This window comes from Lepus europaeus, chromosome 5 (genome assembly GCF_033115175.1).
Source record: "Lepus europaeus isolate LE1 chromosome 5, mLepTim1.pri, whole genome shotgun sequence".
Classification (NCBI taxonomy): Eukaryota; Metazoa; Chordata; class Mammalia; order Lagomorpha; family Leporidae; genus Lepus; species Lepus europaeus.
The window spans coordinates 85,484,181-85,505,497 of record NC_084831.1 but is presented as its reverse complement, the minus strand read 5'-3'; the positions used below and the strand labels follow the sequence as shown (position 1 = coordinate 85,505,497).

Below are 21,317 nucleotides of genomic sequence, written 5' to 3'. Positions count from 1 at the left end.
CTGATTACTCTTCAACCCTGCCCTCCCCATATCATTTTCCGCCCTGTGATCTGGGGAAGCATTTGCAGGGCTGCAGCTGCGCCATGTGCCTGCCTCATCTGCACATCTGGCAAACCCCTCAGCAGATGTGGAGGAAGGCAGCTCTGTAGCCTGAGTCGGTGGGGCCTTGAGCTCTCCTCTCAGAGCGGATTTTAGAAAAGAATGCAGACTGCAGAGCCAACACCCACCTGCAGCGACCCACGAAGCAGGAGCTCTGTGAACTGCTCTGGACCCCTGTGTTCTAGGATGGTGCTGGGGGCGCCTCCGTGGCTGGAGCGCCAGTACCACAGTGTGTGCTGAAAACTTGCCCGCAAAGGGTGGCACGAGTTGGGGAAGGAGCAGTATGAACCAGTCCTTGGAACCTCCTGGGCTGATTCCTTCCTCCAGAGTGGGACTTTGCTGTGAATGCAAAACCTGGCATCCTGTCTTTAAAACCAGCCGGGCAGAAGTCAGTTTCACGAAAGTGTCAGGCCCCTGATTAACTGCCCCTCTGAAATAAAGCTTGCTGCACCTAGAACTTCCTGGACCCCTGGCCCCAGTGGTCACATTGCTAGTAGTTTCTCGCAAGTTCTGTTTAAGCATTTAAACCACTGGGTGGAAACCCAGGCTGCACCAGTGGCGTGTGCTTGGGGGAGGAGGATGTCTTCCGGCCCATGGTGCTCACATCACTTTCCCCATCCCTCTCCCGGGGCGGGGTGGTGAGCAGCCGTCAGCACGGTGAAGGCACCATGGACACTGTTAAGTGCCATGTTAACATGAATCGTCTGTGTCGAGATTGTGAGAAAAAGTGAAAATCTGCCGCCTCTGCTTCCTCCAGATGCCTACCTTTTAGTCTCCAGAGTATAAAGTTCTGTGAGGAGTAACTCTGGTGGAATGATTCACTCTGCATGCTGGCACAGATGTCAGTAGGCAGCTGGGTCTCCTGCTAACCGGGAGAGCAAATTTTCAAGGAGGGGCATGCAGGCATCCCGTGGTGTCTGTGGGGAGCTGGTTCCAGCCCCATTCCTGTGGATACCCAAATCCAGCGAAGGTCAAGTTCCTTATATAAAAGGGCACAGTGTTGGCCTATACCATATGCATACCTCCCATGAACTTTTTTTTAAAATATGCATTGCCTTTTTTTAAAAAAAAAATATTTATTTATTTGAAAGAGTTACACACAGAGAAGAGAGTCTTCCATCCTCTGGTTCACTCCCCAAAAGGCTGCAACAGCTGGAGCTGCACTGCTCTGACGGCAGGAGCCAGGAGCTTCATCTGGGTCTCCCATGTGGGTGCAGGGGCCCAAGGACTTAGGCCATCTTCTACTGCTTTCCCAGGCCATAGCAGAGAGCTGGATCGGAAGAGGAGTAGCTGAGACTTGAACCGGTGCCCATATGGGATGCTGGCACTGCAGGTGGCAGCTTTACCCGCAACACCACAACGCTGCCTCCCCCCGATCCATGTACTTTCAATCATCTCTAGATTACTGATAATGCAAACTAAATGCTATGTAAATAGTTGCTATACTGCGTTGTTCAGGGATTAGTGACAAGGAAAAGGTCTGTACGTATTTACTACAGATGCATTATTTTTTCCAAATCTTCGAGCTGCAGTGGATTGTCTGCAGGTGCCAGTCCTGTGAGAGCTGATTGTAGTTGGCGATAGGCGGGAGAATGGTTTCAGTGTTGACCGTGGAATGCCCATTGGATTTTCATGTAGGAGTTGCTTGGTAGACAAATGGAAGTATGAGTCTGCAGCTCAGAAAAGGAGTCACAGAGTAGATAAAGTGGAGGCCAGAGGAGTAACTAAGATCATGTAGGGAAAATAGGAGACAAAAAGAGGAAGCTGAGGTTCTTGGCTTTCGTGTACATCAGAATCAACAATGGAGTTTTCAAAAGAGAAAGCAAGCTGCCTCCGCCCACCCGGATGTCCTGGATCAGATTCTTTGGGATGGGATCCAAGCAGGTGCATCACGACATGCACTGAAGATTGAGGACCATTAGTGTTCAAAGGATGACAGAGGATGAGGAACCAGTAAAACAGTCTGAAAGAACTGTCAGAGGAAATGGTGAGGACCAGAAGGATCACAGAGAACAAGAAAGGAGAGGACTTAGTTTAAAAAGGCCGCTGGAGTTAGGCATTAGGAGGTCATGGGTGACCATAGCAGAAGGCATTTCAGGACAGTGGCGGGGGAGCCCATAGATGAAGACCCTTCCTTCTGGCTTGGGATTCCCCATCATGCACCTGCTCAGTCTTAGCAGCGTCCTCTCCTTGGAGGCTCAGTGGATTCACAGATTGCCCTGTGCTGCTTTACTTTCAGATCAAGTATTCCCTCCAACATGCAACATAGGGAAGAATTTTCTCTCCCTCAATTACCTTGCTGAGTACCTTCAGCCCAAAGCAGCAGAAGGCTGTGTGATGTCCAGCCAGCCCCAGGATAAGGAGGTGCACATCATCGAGTTGATCACCCCCAACTCTAACCCCTACAGGTAAGTGAGTGTGAGTGTGAGTGGTTGTGTCTTCTGAACTGAGCAGAGGCAAAATCAAAGGCACTTCCATCTGGCTTGAGGCAGGGAGAGGTGCTGCCCTCCCTGTGCAAGTGAGCAGGGCACCCAAGGTGCTTCGGGGGTGGTTCACAGAAGCTTTGAAGAGGGAGCCGAGGCACCAGTGGTGTATTTTATATTCTGCAGCTGTCTCCAGATCCCATATGTTCCTGAAGCCTGTTATGATTTTTACATATTAATTATAGGACGGTCACTCTTGTACCATCATTATCCCCTTTAACTGATGTTATTCCTGAGAAGAAGATCACAAAATGTGCCTTAGTAACATAATTACCATTTCAGTATCATTCTGGTCTAACTATGGTTCTGTTCTTTGTGTCCTCAAAGCCTGTATATGCTCAGAACTGTTTGCTTTAAAACTGTGAGTGTGTGAGTGTACATATGTTTGTATGTGTGTGTGACTGAGTGTGTGTATGTGAGTGTGTGTGTGTGTGTAGCCAGAGTGGCCCCATGGTGATGTGGTGACACCCAGTTGCCATTAGATAGAACTTGCCTCCCCACTGTGTTCTTGTCTCCATTTCAGTTTCTTAGCCCTGGACTTGAAATTTGACCCTCCCTGTTGAGAATAATTAGAGAATTACCATTGGTTGAACTCATTAATTAACATACAGTTATTCTTAGGTGTTTAAATTTAAAAATTTGAATTTAAAATTTAATTTTAGATTATTAAAATTAGATTTTAATTTTAAATTTAAATTTGAAAATTGATCCCTGTTAAAAATAAGAGTAGGAATAAGAGAAGGAGGAGACGTACAGTTCGGCACATGCTCACTCGGACTTATCCCTAATGGTAGAGCTAGAAACGTGCCATGGGACTCCAAATTCCATTAAGTTGGCAGATACCAATTCCATCTTACTAGTTAAAGTGATCAGTTTAAGTTCATAATTGGTCATAAAGATAGGATTAAGTGTCAAAGGGATCACATAAATAAGACCAGTGTCTGCTAATAACAATTGAATTAAAAAGGAGAGAATGACCCAACATGGGAAGCGGGATACCCAGCAGACTCATAGAATGGCAAATGCCCTAAATAGCACTCTGGCCTCAGAATCAGCCCTTAAGGTATTTGGATCTGGCTAAAAAACCCATGAGAGTTTCTCAGGCATGGAAAGCCAAGACACTATGGCAAAAAATGACCTAAATGAAAGATCTCTGTGAGTGAGATCCCAGTGGGAAGACCGGGCCATCAAAGAAGGAGGTACCTTTCTCTGAAGGGAGGAGAGAACTTCCACTTTGACTATGACCTTGTCTAAATAAGGTCGGAGTTTGTGAACTCAAGAGGCTACCATAGTCTTGACAGCTTATGACAAGAGCCTTGGGTGATTACTGATGTCATAAATAAGAGTGTCAGTGGTTAAATCAACAATAGGAGTCACTTTGCACTTACTCCCCATGTAGGATCTCTGTCCTTAATGTGTTGTGCTATGCAAATTAACCGTAAAACTAGTACTCAAACAGTACTTTATACTTTGTGTGTCTGTGTGGGTATAATCTTTTGAAATCTTTACTTAGTATATACTGAGTTGATCTTCTGTATTTAAAGATAATTAAAAATGAATCTTAATGAAGAATGGAATGGGAGAGGGAGTAGGAGATGGGATGGTTTGCGGGTGGGAGGGTTATGGGGGGGAAAACCGCTGTAATCCAAAAGTTATACTTTTGAAATTTATATTTATTAAATAAAAGTTAAAAAAATATTTAGGAAATTAAGAGAAGGCAAAAAATTTATTCTCTCACTTTAGCCTGCATTTCATCTGGACTGGTGACTTCAAAGTTTAAATGTGTATTGTAGAGGGATTTCAAAGTTAAAATGCTATTGAGGTTTTGATTTCAAAAGTGAGTAAGCTGAAGATCAGCTTTGGTAGGATTCCATTCTGTCCCACTTGAGGAATTCTGTGGAAGGTCCAAAGGGAATGAGAAATAGAAGCAGTCTGGCACATGTGCTTAGCCATTAAGCCCATGGTTTCGTTTGTGTACATTGTTCATTTTATGCTTTATAAGCGTGTAAAACCAAGATGGAAATAAAGACTTTCCCGTTAAATTCAGAACCATGGAGATGATGTTGTTTAGTTAAAAAAAAATTCCCTTATATACTGAATTCTTAGAAGTTTGAGTGGTGGTCGTCAGTTTTCTAACAATTACTCGATTGACCATCTGGTTTCTTTATTTTAATAACTGTATATCCAGAAGTTTGGGAAAGTAAATGCAGATAGGATTTTGTAGCAATTGTAAAGGGGCTCAAGCAAACCTAAGATAAATCAAGAAATTCTCCAGCCCTTTGCCTCTTATTTTGAAGTTTCCAAATTTTTTTTGCCATGTTGTCTCCCCACCCCACCCCCAATTCAGTCACAGCTCCCCTCTGAGCAAAGTGCCATCCGCTTCTGGTTTTGTAGGAATCTGAGCATTTAGCAAATTGGTAAGTTGTACGTTGAAGATGGGGGAAGAAAAAGCACCAATTCTGCCTCAATAGTCAAGTCCTCCTGTTTGTTCAGGTCTCTCTCTAATGGTGGCTGCATCAAGTAACCACCTTAATTTTGGTTTTGTTTTCCCAAAGAAGAGAAAAACATTCATGGCTAATGATCAACAGGGCTGTTTCCATTGTTATGTAAAATCATTTTGTTTTGTGTGCAGTAACAATCTGTTTTGCACATGTCATTTGCCCAGGATCAACTCCAGCTTTTTAATCAGCTGGCCAGACACTAGAAACACGAAGACTTGGAAGAGGGGTTGCAAGTTTCTGGCGTTTGGGTCCTAACTTTGCCTTTGTTTTCTCTCACAGTGCTTTCCAGGTGGATATAATAATTGACATAAGACCCTCTCACGAGGATCCCGAGGTGGTCAAAAATCTCATCCTGATCTTGAAGTGCAAAAAGTCCGTCAACTGGGTGATCAGATCTTTTGATGTTAAGGGAAACCTTAAAGTTATTGTAAGTTGGTTGAGCATTTCTTTGCTTTGACGAATGGCAATAATTTAAGCTGGGCTTATATGTGTTATTTTTCTCAAGTTTCTGCCTCTTTGGAGTTTCTAAGGTTTCTCTCGGTTATTTTCCACATTGCAGAGTAGGCTGCTCCCTGGCTTTTCCTGACTAGGGTGATCAATGTGAAGGTTAAAACATGGGCGCTGTGGGCCAGACCGACTGGATTTGTGTCCTGGCACTTGCATTTATAAACTGTGACCTTGGGCACATCCCTTAACCTCTCTCAACTCTAGTAGCCTCATTTGTGAAACTCCTGAAATGCATCAGTGTGCTTTGTAGTGCTAGTAAGTGTAAGACAAGGAGCACAGATAAGTCTTTCTTGGCTGAGTCCTATTTGGGCCTCAGTATCATGGTCCTGAAAATCCGCTCTTTTGGCATTAGGGACTTAGGGAAGGTATAGAAATCAGGCTGACCCCAGCTCACTGTTCTTGTTAACTATGTGGCATTGACATGTCTTCTCACCTGCTTTGAATGTTGTCGTCGTCATCATCTTCTTCTTTTTTTCTTAAGACTTACATATTTGAAAGCTAGAGAAGGAAAAATGCAGGCAGAAAGAACTTCCATCTGCTGGTTCACTCCCCAAATGACCATACTGGTCAGGGCTGGGACAGTCCGAAGCTGGGAGCCAAGAACTTCTTCTAGGTCTCCCACATGGGTAGCAGGGACCCAAGCACTTGGGCCATCTTCTGCTGCTTTACCAGACCATAGCAGGGAGCTGGATCAGAAGTGGAGCAGCCGGGAATCAAACTGCTGCCTATATAGGATGCTGGTGCCGTCGGTGGCAGCTTACCCGCTATGCCATAGCACCAGCCCCTCTAGTCTATTTCTTAAGCATTGTGTTTCATGAAGGAAATCTTGAGGAGGCTTTGCTGGTTGGTGTAAGTAGACAGAAGCTCTTTTCCTGAAAAGTTGAATGATGAAATTTGATAAAGTTAATCTTATCTCAGATTATATAAATAGAGAGTAGCAATTTGGCAGAATATGGGAGTAATTATGTTAAAAGTTAAAAAGAAATACTTCCATTTTTTAGAAAATATTTACTTTAGCATCCCTTTTATAGTCTCAACTTTTTTTGCATTGTCATTTTTTTAAATAAAAAAAGGATAATATCTCTTTTAGTAACTGCATCAAATCAGTTGGAGTGGGTTTAATTGGGGGAGCTATGCCTTTGGTTTTGGTATTATTCATTCATTCATGGCATCTTCCTTCCGATACAGCAGTGAGCAAAACCCACAGTTCCCTAGGCAACGTCATGTAAAGCCCTCACCAGAAACAGCAGGCAAGGTCACGAGCACACATATCTTAATTTTAAAGTAATCATTCTGGTTCCTGTGGGTTTCTTGTTTTTTCAGCTTTGGGACGGTCCCAGTAAGCCGTCCTGTGGAACAGTGATGTATTAATTTGGTGTTGAGCACAAAGTGCAGCCGTGATTTTCTGAAAGCAGAGATGTTTTGCTTGCCCTCTGGTACACGGCGTCAGGGGTGCTGGTGACCTATAGTATCTGTGGCCTTTGCTGCCTGGCACACTGGCCAAATGTTTGTAATTTCAGAATAACAAAAACAGGAAAGGGAATCACGCTTTGAAAGGCAAAAACATACGGTACACTTTAATTCCCTGCTGGAGTTCTTGTGTAACTATGCTTTGGGCCCTGACCCGGGCACGGCTCTTTCTCTCCCTGAATGTGTGTGCCTGGTCCGTGGCAGTTCTGGAGTCCACTGTGAAGGTCCCCGTCTCTCATGTGAATCAGAAAGGCTAGAAATGAGATTGCTCATCCCGAGCAAGATCTGTTTATATCCCTCTCCCTGGCTGCACTCCTGTTCCTGGCCAACTTTGGACAATGCAGGACATTGCTAAACACTTAGGTCATGTTTCATGATGTTCTGTTTTATTCTCCCAATCCATTTCATGCTTTGTGATTTCCTAATTCCCTGTTTCAGATGTGAATTCTGCTTGTGCTGAGAGGGAATGCTATCTGTGCTATCTGCTAATACAAAAGTATAGATCAGCACTCAGAAAAGGAGAAATGGCGGCAGGTATTTGGCCTGGTGATTAAGCTGCAGGTTAAGACACCTGTGTCCCGAATCAGAGGACCTGCATTCGAGTCCTGGCTCTGGCTCCTGACTCCAGCTTCCTGCTAATGCAGACCTTGGGAGGCAAAGGTGATGGCTCAAGGAGTTGGGCTCCATCCCATCCATGTGAGACACCTCCTTTGAGTCCTTAGCTCTTGGCATTGGTCCTGGCCTGGCCCCAGTTGTTGCAGGCACTTGGAGAATGAACCAGCAGATGAGAGAGCTCTTTCTCTCCCTCTCAAATAAATAAATAAATAAATAATTTTTTTTTTAACAACAAAGGAAGAAAGACTTTTTGGGCAACTTGTTTCTGGTATTTCCTTTCTAGACAGAGTGGCAGAGTGGAAAGAATCCTGGCTGTGTGTCAGACAGGGCTATGTTCAAATCCCTTTTCAATGATCATTACTCTTGGTAAATACTGGGCAGTCAAGCTGAACAATCTGTTTGCTCACTTATGAAAAGGATATGATGATAGTACTCACCTTGAGAGCTATTGTGAGGTTTAGCTGAGCTCATGTGTTTATTTATTCACTCATTCAAGAAGTATTTGTGAAGGGGTCACAGGCAGGATATTTCACCTAAAGCTCTGGGCACACTACCCGCATAGGGTGAATTCTCAGCTATGTGTGCTACATAGTCTCTGTGAATCTCAGATTCTCTGCCTCTAACAAATAGTCATTCCTAGCTCCTTGTCTTTCAGAAGAGAATTAAGTAGGATAATATTCAGAAAGCTCCTAGCATAGCACCTGGCATAAAGAGGGATTCAACTTCTTCTTTCAGCAACGTTTTAGGTGTCTGTTGGAACAGGGCACTTCTCTAAGCAAGATAAAAAGCAAGAAAAGTGTTTACTAGAAGAATCGTAAGAAACCCGATGAGGTAAATTTAAAGAAGGGCATCATTGAACATGGGTGGCTTACGCATGTAAGAGGGTACTTCAAAAAGTTAGCAGTAGATAAAATTAAGTTCAATTTGGTGCAAAAATTTTTTTCTATTATTCATTTGAGAGAGAACAAGTGAGGACTCATGCTTATCCTCTGGTTCACTTCCCAAATTCCCGCGGTGGTTCCCAGAGCTGGGAGTCGGGAACTCAGTCCTGGTCTCCTCCATGGGTGCCAGGAATCTTACTACTTGAGCTGTCAGTGCTGCCTCCCAAGGTGCACTGGTATTGGGAGTGGAGCCAGGATCGAACTCAGGCACTTGGTATGAGATGCAGGCGTTCCAATCAGTGTCTCCATCACTAGGCCAGACATCCTCTCTTGGTGCAAAACACTTTGAAACTCATGCACAATTTTTTCATAATATTCATTTTCTGTGGGGCATGGGCAGAATGTGTTCTTCAAGTACAAAAAAAAAATGGCCAAAAGGGATGCAGAGGGCCGTGGTGGGGGCAAGAGCAGGAATACTGACGTGTGCGCCTTGCCATGTGCAGCTCTGGCTCTTTGCTCAGGTCCTCTGGGGACCTGGTGTGCTCACTTTTATGGCAGGAAGAACCTCCAGAACATTAAAGAATGGATAGAGGAAACTCATTATGGGTTTCCTCTCACACTGTTTCATGTGGCCTTGGACTTCAAGGTTGGTGTAGGCCAGTTTGTTCTTAGAAAGGACATTTTTACAATCCCTGTGGGAGTACGCACTGTATTCTCTGACTCACCCCTTCCTGCACCCCTGCCATCAGCTCTGATGCAAACTTGGGGGGTTGTGGAGGTGCTTAGACCCTGTGCCCAGCTCACCACCTTTCATAATGATGTGGCTGGAAAAGATGGTGGTGGTACTTGGAGACCCCCTAGAATATTCTCATTTGAAATGGCTGCACTAAAGTTGGAAAAAAAAAAAACTCAGGGACTCCCAGAAATGCAGCATGAGGAGTTTGCTCGATGCTAGGAACCAACTTGCCTGCTGCTGTCCCAAGCCTTGCTGCTTGACAGATGTGCAGATGGCTGTCTAACGTTTCAGTCGGAGGCCTAATCAACATGAGCTGACCCCACAGCTCTTGGATTTAGTGTGGAAAGGTGTGAACAGATCATTCTCTATTGGTACAAAAGGACAGGTGGCAGGGATGATGATAGGATTCTGGAAATACAATATTTTCTCAGCTGTCCAACAACATGAAAGGCTGGGGCAGACGAGGCCAAGCAGAACTGGTTAGGCCAATGCTGCAGTTCCAGCCAATGAAAACGATGTGCTGCTTCGAAAGGCTGGAAGAAGCTGTGCCGCAGAGAACGGCTGTTGACTAAATGAATAAAAAGTTCCAAGAATAAATCATATCCTCCCTAACTCCAGTTTAGTTCTCTCTCTCCCTCTCTGCATTTCTTATACTTTCTGGCTGTCTTTCTAACCCTTCCTTCTCCTAAGGAATTTGCTCTGAGTCCGAGCGAGAGCTGCAATGCTCTGAGCCTACAAAGCCGAGTTAACACCTGGCTGCAGGATTTGGGTGGAACTCTGCCTGGTTTCTTTGTGTGCAGGGGTCCTGACTGGCCAGCCTGGCAGTTTTCCCACAAATAAACCCTTTGGGTGAGATCCTTTAAGCTTTGAATTTAAATATATGTTTCGTCAGCCAATCTCCCACAACCTAAACGGCCAAGAGAACTTAGAACCTGTGAAACTATTATGGTTTTACAGTGGGAAAGGATTAATATTTAGTCATGTTAGGGGCAAACAGAATGGGAAACAAATGAGGAATTTAGGAAAAATGCTGCATGTATGCAGGAGAAAATCATTGGGCATGGAAATTAAAGTGATTTTTAGACAGCATGAAAATGGCATAAGCTGTGCGCTGGGAGGGCTTTCCTGCCCTGCTGGAGCAGTTGTTGAAAAAGTGGTGCCTGCCCCTGGTGACCCCTCTCCAGGGTTCAGCTCTGTCACCCTCAGACTCCGTCACTGCCGCCGGAGTCCCCGAGTGTTATAGCAATTTACCTCCCATGTCCTGCTTTCTCAGAGTCCAGTTATATTCTTTCCTGAAAGTGTTTCTATAACTTTAATTTTATAACTGACTTCCCACTGAATGCTAGTTTTCTGAGCTACTTGTAGTATTGGATAAAATATTCATAGGCAGAGGGGCCAGCATAGTGGGTAACACTGCCACCTGTGACATCGGCATCACCTTGTGTCCCAGCTGTTCCACTTCTGATACAGCCAGCCCCCTACTAATGACCTGGGAAAAGCAGCAAAAGATGGCCCAAGTGTTTGGGCCCTTGCACCTGCGTGGGAGTCCTGAATGAAGCTCCTGGGTCCTAGCTTCCACCTGGCCCAGCTCTGGCCATTTCAGTCATCTGGGGAGTGGACTAGCAGATGGAAAATCTCTCTCTCCACCCCCTAGCTCCCCCCACCATCCTGTAACTCTGCCTTTCAAAAAATTAAATCTTTTGTAAAAAATTAATAGGCAGAGGAAAGTAACCTAATTAATTAATATTTTAGAGCATAAAATGTTAGCACATTTAGTTAACAGAACTGGCAAATGAGCAGTTACGAAACTGTCTACTGGATCATAAATTATAGATGAACTATCAACCTTGGTGGTTTCACCAGATGGAGTTTAGTAGTTTGTGAAGATGGGCTTGTCTCCTCACTAGGGTAACTTGATTTTGCTTTCATTTAAATCTTGGGTTATAGGAAGTAGAAGCATGGGCATATTTTGCCAGTATAACATGTACATCTATATACTTTGTACATAATTGTAAATAAAAACAAGGGAAAGTTTGGTATACAAATTTGGTATGTGTGTGTTAAGAACTTTGACATTAACTCTTTGATAACACACAAGATATATTTAATACGTGGCTACTTAGCTGTCATTGAATTATTTTTACCAACATAAGCCATGCAAGCAACGTGATCAGATAACATGAATAGGTGTCTGTCAATCTGTTATGAAAGGTTTTTATGTGAATGTTTTAGCCCTTGGAAAATAGAAATCAAAAGAATAAGTCATTGCCTCATACACTATGTAAAATTGATGTGTTTCAGGTATTTAAATCTTATTATTTAAAATATTATTTATCTTTACACCTGTGAATGATAGTTTATTGTTCTCTTTAGGCTCCTAACAGTATTGGTTTTGGAAAAGAGAGTGAAAGATCTATGACCATGACCAAGTCCATAAGAGATGACATTCCTTCTACCCAAGAGAACCTGGTAAAGTGGGCTTTGGACAATGGCTACAGTCCGGTAACGTCATACACAGTAGCCCCTGTGGCTAATAGGTTTCACCTTCGGCTTGAAAACCATGGTAAGTGTGATTTTTTTTAAATGTAGTTATATGAAATAAATCTCCCAAATGAAATTTTCTTATAAGGGCCTCTCATTTCAGCTTCTGTGGTGGTTTTTCTGTTGTACATTTTAATAATTTTTTTTGAGTGCTTTTTAGTATAAGGCTTAAAATGATCTTGAATTGTAATAGACAATTTTGGGGAAACTGGAATACAGGTCTCAGTAGTGTAGAGGTGAGCGTGTATCAGAGAACCTTGCCAAAGATCTTTCCTGTGACTACAGCAGGAAGAAATTGGCCTGTGTTCTCCTCTCGGAGCAATCACATGACCACTCACAGCTGAGAATGCCGAATGGCTAGGACTGCAGGGAAGACGACCCTGCTCAGAATCTGCCTCTTAGAGGAAACGGTCTTGGGAACTCACACTCGGGCCTTCTCACCCAGAGCTGGGGGCAGGAATTACTACTCTGCTTTGATAGAGCAGCAAGCAGAGGCTCAACAAGTTCATGGGGTTCTCAGGAGTCTCAGTGAGCGTGACTGAGCCACTCCCCAGAGCTGGTCCTCACTCCCCGGTACCTCTCCCGAGTGCAATGCTGTTAGAATAAAAGCGGGGAGAACTGGCTCCAGTCTCAGTCCTGCCATTTCTTCACTCTTTTGGGAGAAGTCGTTGAACCCCTGAGCCTCTTCAGTAATTGGGAAAAATAATAGGACCTACTTTACAGGGTTTTTGTGAAAATTCTTTAAAAAGTACAAATTTAAAACCTTATGAAATTATAACTTCTTTTGGACCTGAACACTTATAGTGTCCTTTTCAAAAGGATTGGAGAAGAGTTAATGTCTGTTGGTCATCTTCACTTCCGGCTTTCACTGAGATGGCTTTGATCTCAGCCATGCAGCAGTTGGCTTTTAGGTGGTGCATTTGTATAATAATAGATAAAACGTTTTCTTTAAATTGTTGACAAGATAACAAAATTATTGAGTATTGATTGTCTGGAAATAAGTCTGTTCCTTTGTAGGAAAAAGTGCACCTAAGAAGTCTTTCTTTTCCACTTAGTGACGAGGTTTTAAAAGGCCAAGTGCCCAAATAACTATAGTTTGACAGTCAAAAAGGAGGTAGCAAAATACATTTTCTGTTTTTTAAGATTTATTTTTATTAAAGACAGAGTTACAGGGAGAGAAAGAGAAGGAGGGAGGGAGGGAGGGAGGGAGGGAGAGAGAGAGAGAGAGAGATCTTCCATCTGCTGGTTCACTCCCAAATGGCTGCAACAGCCAGGGCTGCGCCAGGTGAAAGCCAGGAGCCAGGAGCTTCTTCTGGGTCTCCCACATGGGTACAGGGGCCCAAGCACTTGGGCATCTTCTGCTGCTTTCCCAAGTGCATTAGCAGAGAGCTGGATGGGAAGTGGAACAGTTAGGACTCAAACTGCAGCCCATATGAGATGCCAGCATTGCAGGGGACAGCTTAACCCTCTGCCACAATACCAGCCCCAGCACAATAATATTTTAAATACCAATGCTGGGGGTGAGTGTTTGGCACAGTGGTTAAGATGCTGCTTGATGCCCACATGCCCTGTTAGAGAGCCTGTGTTCCGAGTCTTGGCTATGCTCCTGATTCCAGCTCGCTGATTCTAGCTAGGGCAGCAGCTGATAGCTCAAGTGCCTGGGTCCCACACCCACATGGGACACCCAGATTGAGTTCCAGGGTTCTGGCTTGGGCCTTGCCCAGTCCTGGCTGTTCCAGGCATTTGGGGAGTAACCCTGCAGATCAAAGATCTCTCCCTGTCAGTCTCTTTCTGCCTTTCAAATAAAAATAAATAATAAATACCAATGTTATTTCAAGAAATCTTTAGAAAAACTGTTCAAAAAATCTCTAGATTCAAGAAAAGTATTTCAGTAGTATTTGAATGGAATAGTACTGCCTTTTATAACTTACTGAAGTCATAGAATTTTGTATCTTGTTGGGCTTTTGAAATTATCTAGCACCATGGTCTTTATCTAGGCTGTACCACTACAATCACATGGGGAGCTTGAAGCTTACAAATGATTGGGTCTTACCCCGGAGAGTCTAATTTTAATTGGCTTGGGGTACAACCTGGGCATAGAGCTATTTTTTTAAGTTCCCAGAGTAATTTTAATGTGTAGTCAAAATTAAGAACCACTGGTCTAATCCAATCCTTAATGTTAAATTTTGAGAAATTGAGGTACAGAGGAGTAGGCCAGTTGCCCGAAGCCACTCAGCTTGTTGAAGAGACCAGCAGGACTAGAATTCAGATTCCTGATTGCTTATGTGCATTGCTTGCTAAAAGTAATTTTACACCTGCCTCGTCTCAGCTAATTCCTCCTGTTCTGCTTTTTTGACAATTGTGGCCTGGCGTCCTCACTAATGATGTTCTGCCTTCTCTGTCACCACAGAGGAGATGAGAGACGAGGAAGTCCATGCCATCCCTCCCGAGCTGCGCATCCTGCTGGACCCTGGCACCTTGCCTAACCTGGAACACCCGCCCTTCCGGGGAGGGGGAGGCCGAAATGGAGGTCTCCCCTTCCCTTTCCCAGATATCTCCAGGAGAGGCCGGAAGGAAGAAGGTGAAGATAGGGTCCCCAGGCCAAAGGACCGTGTCATCTCCGGCATGCAACTCTTTCCTAGTCCCAGAGAGCCGGAAGAGGTGCAAGGGAGCGTGGATGTGGCTCTGTCAGTCAAGTGTGACAGTGAAAAGATGACTGTGGCTGTGGAAAAAGATTCTTTTCAGGTCAGTGCAATCGGAAAGGAGAGCAGAGAAGCTGCCTCCTCCCCACTGTTGCCTGAGCTGTGTTCATGATTTCCCTCTGGCTCTTAAACGGTTGAATCCCGGACACTTGATTCCGTCTTCTCAGTTGGATGGACCCACTTCCCCTTAGCTGTGATCCTCACCTGGCTCCTGTTGTTCTCTGTGAGGAGGGGCAAGGGTTCCAGGTCCCTGTGTGTCAGTATTTTGCTCTTGAAGACCAACAGGCCTTGGGCTGTTGTGAGCTGCATGGCTGGAAAGAGGTGACTGGGAGTATGGCACAGCGTGCACCTGTGCCCCCTTTACCTGGAAGACCAGGCCGCGTCTGTTGCCTGTGTGAAGCAGAAGTGCCTGGGGGGCCCTCCATCATGTCTTTGTTGATTGTTGTTTCAGGCCAACGGCTACTCGGGGATGGAGCTCACACTGTTGGATCCTAGCTGCAAGGCCAAGATGAATGGCACCCACTTCATCTTGGAGTCTCCCCTGAATGGCTGTGGTACTCGGCACCGGCGCCTAGCCCCTGATGGTGTGGTTTACTATAACTCGGTGAGTGTTCGCCAGAATAGAGCTTTGCCTTCTGCCAGAGCCTTAAAGGAAGTCTTCATATGTCTCTGAACATGAGGAGGAACCTGCACAAAGTCAAGTGCTGGTTCGCCACAAAGTGGGATTTACATTGACCGCGAACTCTGGTTTTGTGTGCTTTTGTGGTGAGTTTTGAGGAATAGGAAGGCCCTGTTTGCTCAGCTAGAGTTGTGGTGATCTCACCCACTTCCTTCTTAAAATTTCTGATGGTGGGGCCGGCGCCGTGGCTCACTTGGCTAATCCTCCGCCTGTGGTGCTGGCATCCCATATGGGCACCGGGTTCTAGTCCTGGTTGCTCCTCTTCCAGTCCAGCTCTCTGCTGTGGCCCAGGAGGGCAGTGGAGGATGGCTCAGGTGCTTGGGCCCTGCACCCGCATGGGAGACCAGGGGGAGGCACCTGGCTCCTGGCTTCGGATCGGCGCAGCACCGGCCGTGGCGGCCATTTGGGGAGTGAACCAACTCTCTCACTGTCTATAACTCTACCTGTCAAATAAAAAAAGTCTTAATTTGGAGATTTGAAAAAAAAATTTCTGATGGCAAAATGTTCGCTGTCAGGCTGATTATGACTTCTCTCTGTGGCCAACCTGTAGGATCAAATAGCCTGGTTCTTATGTGGATAAAACCTAATGTCTTGGGCTGTCAGTAAGCATCTCCGTACAACTGGGCAACCAGATGCATGGTTTTCTCGCCTCACTTGGTCTTGTCCACAAGTAGGCAAAGTTTTTCCTCCAAAAAGAGAATTTCAAGTTTGAGAAGGCCTTTATGAAATTATCAAGTATCTGTCTCCACTTCCAAGAAAGACGCTAAGGACGGACATTTGGCACGGTGCTTAGGATGCCACGCGGGAGGCTCACACCCTGTGTTGGAGTGCCTGCGTTCCAGGCCTAGTTCTAGCTCCCAATTCCAGCTTCCTGCCCATGGAAACACTGGGAGGCAGCCGGTGATGGTTCAAGCAGGGGCCACCCACATGAGAGGCCTGGACTGAGTTCCCAGATCCTGGTTTCTAGCTCAAATAAAACTTTTTACAAATCTTAAAGGACACAGATAACTAAAGCTCGCTACTGTGGCCAAGTCTTTGCACTTCCTAGAGTTTTTAGTATCCAGACTCTTATTTCGTAAGAGAAATCCCCCTCTGCAGTGCAGACAAGTGACAACCCCATTCAGCTCCATTTGAGGGCCTAGTGTTTCTCCGTTGTTTGGATTAATTTGTAATTCCTCAATATAGTTATGGAAGAAATCTGCTTTTTGACAAGAGAAAATATAAATTTTAGTTCAGATCTTAACTTGAACCTATACTGTGATTCTCTTATTGCTTACCACTTTGCCAATGAAATCCTAAAATGGTAGAGTTTTTTTTTGTTGTTGTTGTTGTTACTGTGTCTGTTTTAGTCAGGTTTTCAATTTGCATCTGATTTATTCCATGGGTGTAAGGTAGAGCTAAATGCTTATGGCTTGGTGGTTTTATAGAGTTGGCTGTGCTTTGTTTGCCTTGTAGATTGTGATTCAGGTCCCATCCCCTGGGGATAGCAGTGGCTGGCCTGAGGGTTATGAAGACTTGGAATCAGGTGACAATGGATTTCCTGGAGACATGGATGAAGGAGAGCCTGCCTTCTCTAGCCGTCCTGAAATTGTGGTGGTAAGGATTCATTTTCTTTCTTTCTTTTTTTTTATTTTTATTTTATTTTTTTTACAGGCAGAGTGGACAGTGAGAGAGAGACAGAGAGAAAGGTCTTCCTTTTGCCGTTGGTTCACCCTCCAATGGCCGCTGCGGTAGGCGCGCTGCGGCCGGCACACCGCGCTGATCCGATGGCAGGAGCCAGGTACTTCTCCTGGTCTCCCATGGGGTGCAGGGCCCAAGCACTTGGGCCATCCTCCACTGCACTCCCTGGCCACAGCAGAGAGCTGGCCTGGAAGAGGGGCAACCGGGACAGGATCGGCGCCCTGACCGGGACTAGAACCCGGTGTGCCAGCGCCGCAAGGCAGAGGATTAGCCTAGTGAGCCGTGGCGCTGGCCTAAGGATTCATTTTCACTAGGTACTTTACAGAGAGTGTTGTCTACAGGAGTCATCAAAAACTCCATGGGAAATGTGTTTTCTGAAAAAACCATTGCGTGGATATCAGAAATTTTTTCACCAAAAGAAACTTACCTTTTAAATCCACTTTCCACAAACTTTCTGAAGCACCTTCATGTTTGGTTGGCTTTAGTTAGGGATTATCAGAAAATACAAGCCTATACTAAAGGCTAAGAGCTCATGAAGGTATGGGGCCTTCACCCCTCATGTGATCATGATTTGATTTTCTTTCCCCCAGTTTAATTGCAGCCTGCGGCAGCTGGGGAACCCCAGTACTTACCAGGACCAGCCCAATGGAAACATCACCTTCAACATGGAGCTGTACAACACCGACCTCTTCCTGGTACCCTCCCAGGGAGTCTTCTCTGTGGCAGAAAATGGACATATTTATGTTGAGGTGAGGCCTGATCCTGTAGGCTTTTATGTTAGTCCCAAGCTATGGTTCCTCAGACATTAGCTAGAATACATTCTGCACCCTCCCTCCTCCTCTTCCTCCCCTGCCCCCAGAGCACTTGGCTGCTTCTGGGTGAGGGCTTGGCTCAGAAAACACTTCCAGGTTGGCTTCTGACCGGAGCAGGAAACTTCAGGATTTAATACATTCGGTTAAGTAGAGAGAGTTTTTTTGTAGAGGAATATTAAAAAAGAAAAAAAATCAGCAAAGTGTGAATTCTACTAAAGCTCTGGGTTCATTTTAACCTTAGCTGGATTTAAAAAAAAAATTTTTAGAAGGAGAGAGAAAGAGATACAGAGAGAGCGCCCTTCTGTTGGTTCCCTCCCCAAATGCTCACAACACTTGGGCTGAGGCTGAAGCTGGGAGCCTGGAATGCAATCCAGATCTCCCATCTGGGTGGCAGGAACCCACAGGCGTAGTACCTGTTAAGCTGAACACTGGCCTCAATCTTAGCATTTTTGGAACAGTAGTTAAGCAGAGGCAATGTCAGAATTAAATCACCTCCCATATCATCTTTCAAATTACACACACTTCTAAGGGAAATCCTATGTGCTACCATATCTCATGAAAACTGTTTTTTCTAGCTTGTTTCTAAATGTGTAAATTTGTTAAAACCATTTCCTACACATTTCAGTAGTAACCATGCGTAACGTACACCTGGAATGACAAGAAAACATTAGGTAATGGTGGTAATAATGAAATAATAACAGTAAATGTTTACTGCAGCTTTAGTATGTACCAGATAGGGTTGTAAATAGTGTAGTCATTAATTAGCTCTTTGGAGCAATCTTACATGAATAGACTAATAATATCTCCATTTTGTGGCTGAGAACATTGAGGCAGAAGCTTGTCCAAGGTCTCACAGCTGGTGTTTCAGCTGGTCACGTTATCTGCTGGTCCTGGAGGGGAGTCATTGTCGGCTGCGAAGCTGCAAGGGGGACTCTGGAGGGGGAGAGAAGCTCAAGGGGTCGAAGTGGAAAACGTCCCTATGTTAGAGGTGACTTCAGTGCATGTGTTTCTACTCTGGAAAGGAAACCAGCTCTCACATTTGCACTGACTCTGGCACAGTGCCTGCTGGCTCCTGAAGCTGTTTTCCCCGATCATCTGGATTCTGCCCCTCCTCCTTTGCCTCCCTCCTGAGAGCTGCCTTTCTTGGGGGAGCACCTTCTTTCTCCGCTGGGGAAAATATACTGTACTCTGCACGCTCTTCTTAGCCGTAGACCTCTGCTAATCCAGGATTGCTGTTTCCCTCTTGCTTTCCTGGCTACACAATCCACACGTGCAGCCGGTCAGCAACTCCCTGCTGGGCTCTGGGCTTGAGGGGCGCTGCTTAAGTGCAGTTGGTTCTTTTCCAAATATGTGCCTGGCTGCACAAGGTTAAGGCTCTGGTTTATGCTAATCAGTGGCCAATCTTCCTTGTGGACCTTTCTCTGGAGGTGTTGACTGATCTTTCCCCATCCCCGCAATGCTAGCTTATTTCAGTTATGTTGTAAGTAGGGTTTTTGTCCATTCATATCTTTTCTTATGTCAACTGTGTGTTTGTAGTTAAACTTTATAAGATATTGTCAAGTGATAAAAAAGAAATCCCCTAAATCTTTTTGCTTTTTCTACCATTTTATTTTATTTATTATTTATTATTTTTATTTTTTTTTAACAGGCAGAGTGGATAGTGAGAGACAGAGAGAAAGGTCTTCCTTTTGCCATTGGCTCACCCTCCAATGGCCGCTGCGGGCAGCGCATCATGCTGATCCGAAGCCAGGAGCCAGGCGCTTCTCCCGGTTTCCCATGCGGGTGCAGGGCCCAAGCACTTGGGCCATCCTCCACTACCTTCCCAGGCCATAGCAGAGAGCTGGCCTGGAAGAGGGGCAACCGGGATAGAATCCGGTGCCCCAACCGGGACTAGAACCTGGTGTGCTGGTGCCACAAGGCAGAGGATTAGCCTAGTGAGCCACGGCGCCGGCCACTTTTTCTATCATTTTAAGTATTAAGTATATTGAGGAGAATTGGGGAGTGGGTTATAAACTACTTTATTTTGATTTTTTTAAAGCTTTATTTGTTTGAGAGGTAGAGTTATAGACAGGAGAGAGAGAGAGAGGTCTTCCATCCACTGGTTCACTTTCCAAATGGCCATAATGGCTGGAGCTGGGCTGACCCAAAGACAGGAGCCAGGAGCTTTCTCCAGGTCTCCCATGAAGGTGCAGGGCCCCAAGTACTTGGACCACCTTCTGCTGCTTTTCAGGCCATAACAGAGAGCTGGATCAGAAGAGGAGAAGCTGGGACTCAAATTGGCACCCACATGGGAAGCTTGCACCATAGATGGAGGCTTAAATTGCTACACCACAGTGCCGGCCCAGTGTTTTAAAATTACCTAAAATACAAGAGAAAATCTGTGAATGTTTTGCTAATAGGATAGCACCTTTGCTTGATCTTTGTCTCCCAATTTGGACCCCACTTGTGATAGGAAAAGTGTTTTCTTAAGCCGAGTAAAACTAGCTAAGCCATTGACTGGGTCTAAAAAAGTATTTCCATGTTTCTTCTCCCCTATATCCCTCTTTCCTCCTCCCAGAATCCTCTATTCTTGACCACAGTCTCTTCCTTTAACCCAAGACATTATCCATTTTTCTACCTGTTCTTTGGTCATCTCTAGATTGGTCATATAATGTCAGTTTCTTTTTAAATTCCTTGTCTTTGGGGACATAAAAAAAAGAGAATCATTTATGGCCCCCCAAAATTTCAGTCTGGAATAGTAGTACTGCTAGCAGGCCGTGTGTACTGACCAACTCTGAGCTGTGCTGTTTGTGTGTATCATCCAGTTTGCTAATTCTCACAGTAATTGTGTCTCCTAGGTATCAGAGTCCTCATTCTGTAGGTGAGGAAATCGAGTCCCAGGGTGTGATTTCTTCAGATTTGCCTCCCTTGCCAAGCCTGGAATCTGTCTACCATTCATTTCCAGTCTTACTGATGAGATTTTTTCCCCTCTAAGGCAGAATTTTGAGTAACCCAGACATCCCACCATTATCCATACATTCTTCGAGTTTAAAGATTTGCAGCGGTTCTGTTACACATTTTTGCATTGTGGATTCTGAGGTTGCATTAAAGGGTGCTCTTTGGTAATAAGATGTATGTCCTTTGCCATCCTTCCAAGGTGGAATATCTTGCTCGTCAGAAAGAGTGTGAAAAACCAGTGAAGCCTAGCAGTGTGTGGAATGCCACTGCAGAGTGTGCATATCATAATGGCCAGAGTAGCACCCTCCTGCTTCTTGTCATCGTGGTGGCGGGCCGTGCCTAGTTAGCCCTAGAAGGACCTTTCACAACAGTGCTGTGGGTTCGAGGCCCTGGCGGTGTCAGGGGTTTCCCCCTGGGTATCTCAGAATGGAAAGTTTGTTTATATCTCCATGTCTTCTGAGAGGATTCTGAGTCCAGTGGCCTGTGGGTGTGTAGAGACTGTGTTTCTCAAGTGTTTCAGTTTATTTTGATCATCAGTTTAGCCAAAGAATGAGGCAGGGGATCGGGGTGGGGGTGGGGGGGCCAGTTCACTTGGTTACTCGTGTGTTGCCGAATGGAGAATCCAGCCTGGCCCTGAGGCTTTAGCCGAGTTCAGGATAGTTGAGGTTTGAGTT

At 45.1% G+C, this 21,317-nt stretch overlaps 1 protein-coding gene across 1 annotated transcript in view; it reads left to right on the top strand.

Moving 5' to 3' along the window:
- The window catches only part of TGFBR3 (transforming growth factor beta receptor 3), a 213,319-nt gene that overhangs the window by 165,717 nt on the left and 26,285 nt on the right, over positions 1–21,317 (top strand). Inside the window, exons 6-12 of the mRNA XM_062191725.1 lie at positions 2,339–2,507; positions 5,363–5,510; positions 11,666–11,855; positions 14,244–14,578; positions 14,987–15,139; positions 16,670–16,810; positions 17,485–17,643. Coding sequence (XP_062047709.1) covers positions 2,339–2,507; positions 5,363–5,510; positions 11,666–11,855; positions 14,244–14,578; positions 14,987–15,139; positions 16,670–16,810; positions 17,485–17,643 — 1,295 coding nt within the window. The remainder of the gene's footprint in view (positions 1–2,338; positions 2,508–5,362; positions 5,511–11,665; positions 11,856–14,243; positions 14,579–14,986; positions 15,140–16,669; positions 16,811–17,484; positions 17,644–21,317) is intronic.